The 12,618-nt window shown below is 36.4% G+C and overlaps 1 protein-coding gene across 7 annotated transcripts in view; it reads left to right on the top strand.

The window, feature by feature from the left end:
• The window catches only part of FEM1C (fem-1 homolog C), a 44,939-nt gene extending 34,977 nt beyond the window's left edge, over positions 1-9,962 (top strand). For 6 of the 7 annotated variants that reach the window (XM_086323261.1, XM_086323256.1, XM_086323257.1 and 3 more), the window contains one exon: positions 6,953-9,962. In XM_086323261.1, the coding sequence (XP_086179387.1) occupies positions 6,953-8,262 (1,310 nt within the window). In that variant the 3' untranslated portion in view covers positions 8,263-9,962. Of the gene's footprint in view, positions 1-5,554; positions 5,621-6,952 lie in introns of those variants that run through there. The other variant, XM_086323262.1, reaches the window with a different exon arrangement.
• Positions 9,963-12,618: the final 2,656 nt, after the last annotated feature.

Raw genomic sequence — 12,618 nt, forward strand, 5'->3', positions numbered from 1 at the left:
AGTCTCATTTTATGGCCTAGAATGCGGTCAATATTTATATATGCTCCAAGTATCCTTTGCAAAAAAAATGAAACTCTATAGTGTTCATTATGCAAAGTCAAATGTGCCTTAGGAAGTATTACTACAAACAAAGCTAGTGGAGGTGATGGAATTCCAATTGAGCTGTTTCAGATCCTAAAAGATGATGCTGTGAAAGTGCTGCCCTCAATATGCCAGCAAATGTGGAAAACTCAGCAGTGGCCACAGGACTGGAAAAGGTCAGGTTTCGTTCCAATCGCAAAGAAAGGCAATGCCAAAGAATGCTCAAACTACTGCACAATTGCACTCATCTCACACACTAGTAAAGTAATGCTCAAAATTCTCCAAGCCAGGCTTCAACAGGATGTGAACTATGAACTTCCAGATGTTCAAGCTGGATTTAGAAAAGGCAGAGGAACCAGAAATCAAATTGCCAACATCTTCTGAATCATCGAAAAAGCAAGAGAGTTCCAGAAAAACATCTACTTCTGCTTTATTGACTATGCCAAAGCCTTTGACTGTATGGATCACAACAAATTATGGAAAATTCTTAAAGAGATGGGAATACCAGGCCACCTTTCCTGTCTCCTGAGAAATCTGTATGCAGGTCAGGAAGCAACAGTTAGAATTGGAAATGGAACAACAGACTGGTTTCAAATCAGGAAAGGAGTATATAACAGTAGTATATTGTCACCCTGCTTATTTAACTTACAAGCAGAGTACATCATGAGAAATACCGGACTGGATGAAGCACAAGCTGGCATCAAGATTGCTGGGAGAAATATCAATAACCTCACATACGCAGATGACACCACCCTTATGGCAGAAAGTGAAGAGGAACTAAAGAGCCTCTTGATGAAAGTGAAAGAGGAGAGTGAAAAAGTTGGCGTAAAGCTCAACATTCAGAAAACTTAAGATCATGGCATCCAGTCCCATCACTTCATGGGAAATAGATGGGGAAACAGTGTCAGACTTTATTTTTTTGGGCTCCGAAATCACTGCAGATGGTGACTGCAGCCATGAAATTAAAAGATGCTTGCTCCTTGGAAGAAAAGTTATGACCAACCTAGACAGTATATTAAAAAGCAGAGACATTACTTGGCCAACAAAGGCCCGCCTAGGCAAAGCTATGGTTTTTCCTGTGGTCATGTATGGATGTGAGAGTTGGACTATAAAGAAAGCTGAATGCCGAAGAATTGATGCTTTTGAACTGTGGTGTTGGAGAAGAGTCCTGAGAGTCCCTTGGACTGTAAGGAGATCCAACCAGTCCATCCTAAAGGAAATCGGTTCTGAATATTCATTGGAAGGACTGATGCTGAAGCTGAAACTCCAGTACTCTGGCCACCTGACGCAAACAACTGACTCATTGGAAAAGACCCTGATGCTGGGAAAGATTGAAGGCGGGAGGAGAAGGGGATGACAGATGGCATCACCAACTCAATGGACATGAGTCTGAGTGAACTCTGGGAATTGGTGATGGACAGGGAGGCCTGGCGTACTGCAGTTCATGGGGTCTTAAAGAGTTGGACACAACTGAGCGACTGAACTGAACTGGTCGTGTTCATTTAATTTTCTGTATCATTACTTATTTTGGTCTTCTATATTGAGAAAGATGTGTTGAAATGTATTGTGAGTGGATTTATCTGATTTTCTTTGTAGTTCTGTTGATTTTTGCTTTATTTTGTTGTGTTTTTATTTGAAAACAAACTTAAAATTATATCTTTATGTTGTTTTGAATTTTATTATAAAATGTTTCTTTATCTCTAAACATGCATTTTGTTTTACAGTCTACTTAATCTGATATTTTACTATCAGATAGCTTTCTTATGGTTAGTTTTTGCATAAGAGTATATATATATTTTTTCATCATTTTACATCAGTCTTTTTCTGTTCTTACATTTAAGGTATTTCTCATGTAAGCAGCATGTAGTTGAGTTTTATGTGTTTGTATTTTAATCTGATAGTTTTTGTATTTTAATGGCACATTTAATTTGTTGTATTTAATATAACTACTTAACGTATTTGGGTTTTAATCTCCTAGCTACTTACTAATTTTTATTTTTCCAGCTATTTTGTAGTCTTTGTTTCTGTCATTTGGATTAGTTTTCATTTTTTTTTTTTCTGTATTGTAGGATATGTAGTAATTATCTGCATGTATACCCTCTATTATTTTAGTGGTTCTTCTAGATAGTACTACTTTGACTTTTTAAAGGCTAACATAAATTACTAATTTTACCTTTTTCTAAGCAATGCAGAAATCTTAGAATACTTTAACTCGTTACCATCATTCAGTTCAGTTCAGTTCAGTCGCTCAGTTGTGCCCAACTCTTTGCGACCCCATGAGTCACAGCATGCCAGGCCTCCCTATCCATCACCAACTCCCGGAGTTTTACTCAGACTCATGTCCATCGAGTCAGTGATGCCATCCAGCCATCTCATCCTCTGTCGTCCCCTTCTCCTCCTGCCCCCAATCCCTCCCAGCATCAGAGCCCTTTCCAGTGAGTCAGCTCTTCGCATGAGGTGGCCAAAGTACTGGAGTTTCAGCTTTAGTATCATTCCTACCAAAGAAATCCCAGGGCTGATCTTCAGAATGTACTGGTTGGATCTCCTTGCAGTCCAGGGGACTCTCAAGAGTCTTCTCCAACACCACACTTCAAAAGCATCAATTCTTTGGCGCTCAGTTTTCTTCACAGTCCAACTCTCACATCCATACATGACCATGGGAAAAACCATAGCCTTGACTAGACGGACCTTTGTTGGCAAAGTAATGTCTCTGCTTTTGAATATGCTCTCTAGGTTGGTCATAACTTTGCTTCTAAGGAGTAAGCGTCTTTTAATTTCATGGCTACAGTCACCATCTGCAGTGATTTCAGAGCCCCCAAAAATAAAGTCTGACACTGTTTCCACTGTTTCCCCATCTATTTCCCATGAAGTGTTGGGACTGGATGCCATGATCTTTTTGTTTTCTGAATGTTGAGCTTTAAGCCAACTTTTTCACTCTCCACTTTCACTTTCATCAAGAGGCTTTTTAGTTCCTCTTCACTTTCTGCCATAAGGATGGTTTCATCTGCGTATCTGAGGTTATTGATATTTCTCCCGGCAGTCTTGGTTCCAGCTTGTGCTTCTTCCAGTCCAGCGTTTCTCATGATGTATTCTGCATGTAAGTTAAATAAGCAGGGTGACAATATACAGCCTTGATGTACTCCTTTTCCTATTTGGAACCAGTCTGTTGTTCCATGTCCAGTTCTAACTGTTGCTTCCTGACCTGCATACAGATTTCTTAAGAGGCAGGTCAGGTGGTCTGGTATTCCCATCTCTTTCAGACTTTTCCACAGTTTATTGTGATCCACACAGTCAAAGGCTTTGACATAGTCAATAAAGCAGAAATAGATGTTTTTCTGGAACTCTTGCTTTTTCCATGATCCAGCGGATGTTGGCAATTTGATCTCTGGTTCCTCTGCCTTTTCTAAAACCAGCTTGAACAACAGGAAGTTCATGGTTCACGTATTGCTGAAGCCTGGCTTGGAGAATTTTGAGCATTACTTTACTAGCGTGTGAGATGAGTGTAATTGTGCGGTGGTTTGAGCATTCTTTGGCATTGCCTTTATTACTTGTATGCTATTACTATCAAGCATTTTTCTTCTATAATGTTATAATGTTATAACTGCTATAATGTTTAAAGTCAATATTTATTTAGATATCTCACAAATAAGTTGGCATTTATTTTCTTTACTGCTTTAAGGCTTCTTTTGTTTCTGATTAGATCTTTGCCGGTCATTTCTACCTGTTCTTTTAAGATTTTTCTCTTTGACTTTAGTGTTCAGTTTTGCTGTAGTGTGCCTCGGTGTAAGTTTCTTTTTTATCTAGCCTTCTTGTTTGTAAAACTTTTTAAATTTGTGGCTTAATCATTGATCAGCTTCAGGAAATTCTCAGACTTTATCTCTGTAAATCTTGCCTTGCCTTGGGCCCGTTTTCTCCCTCTGGAATTCTGGTTTTAAGTATACTAATCCTTCTGACATCCTTTCCTCTGTCTGCTATAGTCTCCTGCTTTCTCATCCTTTTACTTTCTTGCATCTTTCTGTGGATTTTCGTCTGACTTATTCTCTAGTTCACTGATTCTCTATTCAACTGTGTGTGGTCTGCTTTTAAAGCCACCCATTGAGTTTTTCAGTTTTAGAATGTTCATTTGGTTCTTTTTTTAGTTTCCAGTTTTCTAATTCTGAAAACTTTAAATCCTTCTGAATATTCTAAGCATAATTATTACATCAAAGTCTTGTGTTTGATAACTGTATTATCTAGGTCCTCTGTTAGGCTTTTCTCTTAGCTCTTATTTCTCTTGGTTTTTGTGTTGTGGCTCCTGATTTTCTCTTTTGTCCATTATGTTTGATTAGATACCAAACATTATAGATGAAAAATATGTATATAAATAAGTTGAACCCTAGTGTGATAATTGCTTCATCTAAATAGTATTTGTATTTGCTTCTGGCTTTTGATTACATATGCCAGCAGTCCCGGATTACTTTAATTCCATATCAAGATGATTTTAATTTCCATTTCAGTTCCTGTGATGACGGGTTTCTTTGCACTTCATCTTAACTCCTAGAGAGCAGCCCCACAGAGCTGTACCCTGAAGTGTAGAGGGATTTCTTAATGGGCTCTGGACTTTAGCATTCTCCTCTAACCCTCCAAGATCAAAAGCTCTCCTCAGTTTTTCAGCTGCCTCTTCCACAATCAGTAGAGGTCATTGGGGGAAATTTCCCCAAATTTTGGACTTAACTATTTTTTTTTATTCTCCTGGATGTTGTCTCCATGTGAGCTCTTACCTACTGTCATACTGTCATTTTTTAAAACACACTTCTCAGCTTTTCTAGTTCTTAGCAGGAGGGGATCCTATTACCGCTGCCGTTACTAGATGTGAGTCTCTTAGTCCTTTAAAAAAATAAAACAAAAACCATTTTTTTCAGCATATGGTGTATTCAAAATATATGTATATTCTGCATTTTTCCAAAACAGCAATTCAGTTAATTAAAAGACTAGCTTTTGCTGCATTTTTATTTTTGATTTTATTACTATGAATGGAGAAGAATGCCATCTAAGCCTTCTCTTTATTACACTATTTCTTAGAGAAAAAGGAAGTATTGTGGATCCTTAATTCAAGAGCGTTTTAAAAATATACTTAGTAGTAGTCATGTTTAATTGAAACTATTTTGAGCAAATAAACAGTAGTCAGAAGTTCTGGGCTCTTGAGTGCTTGGTTACTGTACACATTGCTGAAACCTTCTATCAGACGCTGTGAAATGCTGAGTCAGAATAAATATACAGATGTTGTCAATGTAATCCCTGTAGATACAGAAGACAAATAAGCAGGATGCATTTGTGAAGAGATTAAAGTTCTATTATAACTTGTGCTTTTTTGAATTTTAGTTGTAGATTTGTAATGTGAAGGATTCAGATTTAAACCTCTTTCTAGAACACATCCTGCACCTGGGGTTCCCATGGCCACCCCCACGTTTGGAGTTAACATACAGTCGTACTCATTGCTGAGATTTCTTCCAGTGATGTAGTAAGGACATAAATCTGGATCATGAGAGGAAAGGTACAGGTGGGTCCAGGGGACTCTTGGCAGGCTTGTTTATGCTCTGTCCTTCTTGTGAGAGGTCACTCAGAGCACAGTCTTCTAGCAACGTAAATGTATGCGTGTGATGTTCCTGCCCAGGGAATCCCATTGGGTTGATTAGAAGCTCCATGCCTGAGTTTTGATTGGGTGCTGGTTACGTAGGCATCCTCTGCTGAGCACATATTCAGAATTCCAGCCTCCTGGAAGGAAAGCAGATAGTCCTCATGAATTTACCCTTATCATTTAGGGAAACTTAGATCTTGGAACTGTTTACCAAGCAGCATTCCAGATGCCAGCCAAGGACCATCCTTGCAAGCAGGTCTTTCTAAGAATAGCTGTCTCAGCCAGCTAGGTTAGCTCTTTTCCACACAAATGCCTAAAGTGACTCACTATTGAAATTTTCTGTAAACACTATGTGAATACCAAAGGTCTCCATGATAATTTCTGTTTTGATCATAAGTAGAATGTTTATCATTAAATTTAGGTAGCTAAAGTAACTTCAGTGGTTATTATGTCTTAGTATGTTCCATCCATACAGGGCTTTTTATTAATGTGCCAGTGCCTGTTGTCAGTTTTAATCCATGTGTGGGAAGAAGCGGACAGTATTAGAACATTTCGTACATCTAAAAAGAATGTTTAAGAAACTTAAATTACAGTGGGAAGTAATGCATTATGAAAGGATACTTCAGATGTCTCCTTTTAAAGTTCATATTCAACCACCCATATGTTTTTTAGATTTCAGTGGATTTGTTTTTCTTATGGGAGTTTTTTGAAGAAAGTTCTTTGTTACCAGTATTTTTTACTAAAGCTGAAGTTCACTTGGCAACCTGGAAATACTGAAAAAATAACTTCTCACTCTTAGACTCAAATTGAAGAATCTTAGATACTTATAGAGTAGATTTCTTGTTTATAAATGGGGAATCTGACTCAAAGTTACGTGACTGTCAGCAAAACTGCACAGCTGGTTAATTTCATCAGTTTTTAGTTGTAGAATATACACTTGAAAACATCAAAAAATACCGAAAGGGCCATGGACTAATTTTGAATTCATTTAGTAACTTTGAATATCTTTTCATGCCTAATTTGGTCATTTCATTTATTCAGAGAACTTAACCAATATTGTTTTTCCCTTGCTGTGTGTCAGACATTAATTTTAGGTGCTGGGGATCTTTTTTTCTTATTTGGAATCAAATTAAAGAATGTCTCATTGAGGGTGGCTTGGAGCTGCCTACTTTTCTTTAGATTTTAAAGTACACTTATGTATTACATTGTATCCCGGTTCCTCAAAATATGTTATTTCTTTTTTCCTTCTCTAAGGTAATACTGCATTGCATGATTGTGCGGAGTCTGGAAGTTTGGACATTATGAAGATGCTTCTTATGTATTGTGCCAAGATGGAAAAGGATGGTTATGGAATGACTCCCCTTCTCTCTGCAAGTGTGACTGGTCACACAAATATTGTGGATTTTCTGACTCACCATGCACAGACCAGCAAGACAGAACGGATCAATGCACTAGAGCTCCTGGGAGCTACATTTGTAGACAAAAAAAGAGACCTCCTTGGGGCTTTGAAATACTGGAAAAAGGCAATGAACATGAGGTACAGTGATAGGACTAATATCATTAGCAAACCAGTACCGCAGACACTAATAATGGCTTATGATTACGCCAAAGAGGTGAACAGTGCAGAAGAGCTAGAAGGTCTTATTGCTGATCCTGATGAGATGAGAATGCAGGCACTGTTAATTAGAGAACGCATTCTCGGTCCTTCTCATCCTGACACCTCTTACTATATTAGATATAGAGGTGCTGTCTATGCAGACTCTGGAAATTTCAAACGATGCATCAACCTATGGAAGTATGCTTTGGATATGCAGCAGAACAATTTGGACCCTCTCAGCCCAATGACCGCCAGCAGCCTGTTATCTTTTGCAGAACTGTTCTCTTTCATGCTGCAGGATAGGGCTAAAGGCCTGCTGGGCACCACTGTTACCTTTGATGATCTTATGGGCATACTGTGCAAAAGTGTCCTTGAAATAGAGCGAGCTATCAAACAAACTCAGTGTCCAGCTGACCCATTACAGTTAAATAAGGCTCTTTCCATCATTTTGCACTTGATTTGCTTATTAGAAAAAGTTCCTTGTACTCTAGAACAGGACCATTTCAAAAAGCAGACTATATACAGGTTTCTTAAGCTGCATCCAAGGGGAAAGAATAACTTCAGCCCTCTTCATCTGGCTGTGGACAAGAATACTACCTGTGTAGGGCGGTACCCTGTTTGTAAATTTCCATCTCTGCAAGTTACTGCAATACTGATAGAATGTGGTGCTGATGTGAACGTCAGAGACTCCGATGACAACAGTCCCCTCCATATCGCTGCTCTGAACAACCATCCAGACATCATGAATCTCCTTATTAAATCAGGTGCACATTTTGATGCCACAAACTTGCACAAACAAACTGCTAGTGATTTGCTGGATGAGAAGGAAATAGCTAAGAATTTGATCCAGCCTATAAACCATACCACGTTGCAGTGTCTTGCTGCCCGTGTCATAGTGAATCATAGAATATACTATAAAGGGCACATCCCAGAAAAGCTAGAGACCTTTGTTTCTCTTCACAGATGATATTTTGACTGTTAAAGCACGAATTGGTAACAGTTGTTTCATAAATGAGCACTGTTGTGATAACACCAGCATTCATTTAGCTTGATTCCATCGTGCTCTCATTGGCTAAAGCATTGTAAGCATCAAATTTACAGGATTGGTTTCCCAGTATTTAATATAAATATACCATATAATATATTGTTTGTGAATTACTGAGAAATGAAATGTCATATTCAGTTTCTAAAATTGTCTGCCAAAGGCTTATCCATTCTGGTTTTGTTTGTGTTTGGTGTTTGGGACAGAACCATTTTTCAGTGGTGTCTTTATACTTTTTTGATTTGTGAATTTTATACAATTGAAGGTCTTTTTTTCTGCTTCTTCCCTCTTTTCTCCAAACTTCTCTCCTGTTCCCACTTTATTTTTAACTTAACCATTTCTCCTTAGCAGTTTTTCTCCCCTCAAGGGCACATGTTAAGTTGTACAACTTTATGGACTTGTTAGCATTTGCAGTTTACCATAAGTGCTTTATCTTCTCTATGCACGGGCTTCAACTTGACTGTTGTATGTGAGCATATTTCTATGCAGCAGTTGGTCAGCTTCAACTCTGAAACACTGTTAAGTGCGTTACAAAGTTCATTTTATGAAAGCACTCTTGTAGCATGAAAATTTGTAGAGCTACAGGTTAGCTACCAGAGCTTGAGCTTTTTTGTTGTTTTTTTCTTTACATCTGAGATTTCTTTTTCTAATCCACTGAAATTATTGTGTACTAAATTTGGGAAGCAAATCTATTCTAACTCATTAACCCAGTTGAGATTTAGGTCTGTCATCTTAATATATCATGCAGTAAAAGGAAGACTCTTCACAAAGAAACACACCTTTCATGCTATGCCAGCATTGTCCTGCTTGTGCCGATGATGTGATTAAATGTAGAGAATTTGCTTAAATTTAACCTCAGAGTTTATCACACAGCTTAATGGGTCTCATTGAAATATTCAATAATTGAACTGCAAATCACTTTTAGTTACTAAAAGAGCTGAAGCATGTCAGTGGCATGATGCTTGCCAAGCCAGACCTAGGCATCTAGGATAATTAAGGTATTTTAGTCTGCAATTTACTGCCATAGTATCAAAGGTCAGTAACAGCATTCTTTCTTTCTTCAAGCTTAAGTATACCTTTGAAGATCACTTGCATGGATTTCTTTGGTCTCAATTATTTGTCACCAGAATTAAACACAAAAGGTTGCAGTGCTTCCTGTTCCTTTAATGAAAATTAACTTTTTTCTCTTTCTTTTTTTTTTCTTCCTTCCTTCCCCTTGCTTCCTCCCTTCTTTCTTTTTTTTTTTTTAACAGCTTTGCTAATGCCACAGAAAGGGCTCTTTTAAGAAAAAATAAGTGAAAAGTACTAAAAAAAGTTCAGGTAATTATCATTCAGCACTTTATTGTTACTCAGAATAAAATTTATGATGGCATATTTGCCTTGCCAGTGTCTTAATAAAGTTGTTCTGAATAAAAAGCTCCTTATTGGTTTGAGAAAAACTCAGTTTACCTGTGAGTTTAATGAGCTGGATCAGTTGGATTTTTGTGTTGGCATTTTATTCTGAGGGTGGATGTAGTGGTATTAAGAGTTGTCATTGCAAACAGTCATGTTAGGTTTATTTCATCTTTACTCAGTAAAAAACTTGTAATGAAGAATTGTAAATAAATAAAAAAGCTTTAGACTCACTTTCTGGTTAAAAAATTGAAGTTTAATTTTTTAAAAGATACCCTTACTCATTTTACTAGGTTGTACATTTAATTTCACCATTGAAAAAAGTGGTTTGGATATAAATGGTTACTCTCCAAACTTTTGATGAAGAGATTTGCATATCTTGTTTACTGTGGGCAAATTTGATGAAATATTTGAACTGCCACCATTTGTGATTTAGAGAAATATTCTGGAAATATCAGACATCAATTTTTGAAGTCATTTGCCTCTAACTCTGTGGTATAAGAATTATATATGCATAAACTACTTTTTTAAAAAAAAAATGAAAACTTTTAAGTATAGTAAATTTGCATTAGTTAATCTCAATAATTTACAGATGAAAGGTGAGCAATTGGATTTTAAGTGACTTAGTCCTTTTTTGGGGATGGGGTAGAAGGACTTTACATGCTCTTATAGTAAGGCACATCTCACACTACGTTATAGGTGAATTTGAATTGTGCAACTTGAGTATAAAACAAGGATTTCTTTACATTGCATTTTCCCACCTCTGACTATAGGTAACTTAGAACTATTCCTCAGTCTTGATAACTGAAATGCATTATTTCAATTAGGATACAGTTTTGTTTGCCATCTCCCCAAATGCTGTTAGGAGCTCTTGAAAAATCAGTTAGTTTAAAAGCTCAAAATTATCCATTTTATTTTAAAGGAAGTTGTTTCATAAATGTGACCTCAGGCACTGTTTAAGGCCTTTGTCAGAAAGTATTCTCAAAATTATGAGGCTGAATTTTTAAAAAACTTACATTTGTGTTGTTTTTTAAACCAACAGATGAGTAATTTAATACTTAATGACTAATTGTACTCTACTGTACACTGTAGCATGGTAATGTTGACTGGCGCTAATGTATATGATTATATTTCCATTAAAGTTCTCAGTTAGGGCCTGATGAATTTAGATGTTCCACTCTTGATCGTTTCTGTAAAAGAAATGGTAATTTTACTCAGATTAAATACCAGTCTAGTTTATAAAGACAAATGGATTATAGATTTTAAAAATAGTCCTTTTCTTCCTGTTAATTGGACACGGACATAAGCCTACATCAGCAAAAGGTAATTTGGTGCCCAGGATGATTTTGCAGTTAAGTGATTGCTCATTTGTAAAATGACTAGCTTAAGTTTTCAAGACCCCTATCTACTGTGACTTGGGAAAACTGTTTAGGTTATATTTGAAAAAGTAGCTTTTTAAAATCATATAAGCCCAGCAGAAACCCTAGGTTGAATTTTACAGGTACAATAATCCTTGTAATTTTCCCAGAATTGTGGGGGCTGGATGAAATAATAACCATATTCTTGTGCATTTTAACAGCAGTTTTACTGCTTGGACCTTTAACCATTTGAGTTAGCTACTAAGGGAAGTAAAATTAATTGGTTGTCATGGTTCCCCGCCCCCCCCCCGCCCCGCCCCCATATCACTAAACAACTAGTTCCCCTGCCCTTTTGTCAATGCCCATTGTGTGTTTTTCCAAGAAGTACTGTATTCTGGTGCCAGCCAATAAATTGTCACACAATGGAAAATGATATTCATTGTAAGGTTTAATAAAATTAAATTTGCACCAAATACTAGTGTATTATTATTAACTCAATACTTGATTGATATTATCTTAGTGAACTCTTGTCTCAAAACACCCACTGGTAATGTATAGTTAGAACTCAGGAGATAGCGTTTATTATTATACTTCTTTGTGAAAAGCAGGGAGGATTTATGTAGTTCATTCTAATTTTTTTTTTCAAGTTGTAACCGCAGAAACTAAAGATACAGTAAGATTTTTGTTGTGAGATGAATGGGAGAGGGACTGCTTTTACCTCTTCTTTTTTACCTAAACTCAGTTTTTTAACTGAGTTTAAGATTAAGTATCAGAAGTATGTCATAAATATATTACTATAAAGTTAAGTTTTATAAACTTACTTGCATCACTTCTATAAAAATCTTAAGTAGTCATTATCTTTTCCATATGTGTAAGTTCCCTCATATAAGAAGTTTTCATAGATCCAGAAAATGCATACTTTCTCAACTCCAGGCATAAATTATAATCTTCAGTTACATGGGCTTTCCTCTTTTGAAATTTTGAATTTGTTATATTTTGAATATATTATTGAAAATTTGAATTTATTATCCATAACAGATACGGATATGTCTTTGTCGTCATTTTGACAGGACTCTCTTCAGTGTTAGTATTCTTTACCCTTGGTCCTATGGTCATTCTCAACTACAACTAGAGATACTTAAAAGGAAATCTTACCAAACTTACAAGGATAAGCATATTTTTAAGGATTTGAACCAAAAAAGTTGTTATATCCTTTTTTCCCTCCGTCTCTGCACTTTGTCAGAAAATTCTTTGTTGAGTAATATTGGGATTGTGGGAGAACTGTGAAGTTGCTGGTTTTTGTGTGCCGTGTTATCTTACATTCTATTATAAGGCTCTTAATATTTTTTCCTAAAATTAATTGTTTTTAAATAATTATCTCAATTTAGTTTCTTAATATGTCTGATTTAAAAAATAAAAATACGGTTCCATGCCTTTAAAAAATTGAAAATTTAAACTTTAAAAAGAAATACACTTCAGACATATGTTCACATTAAAGGATTTAATTTAGTGCTACTAAAACAATTTGGGT

Source organism: Bos grunniens, chromosome 10 (genome assembly GCF_055505025.1).
Source record: "Bos grunniens cultivar Pamir isolate PY7600 chromosome 10, Bosgru_T2T1.0, whole genome shotgun sequence".
Lineage (NCBI taxonomy): Eukaryota > Metazoa > Chordata > Mammalia > Artiodactyla > Bovidae > Bos > Bos grunniens.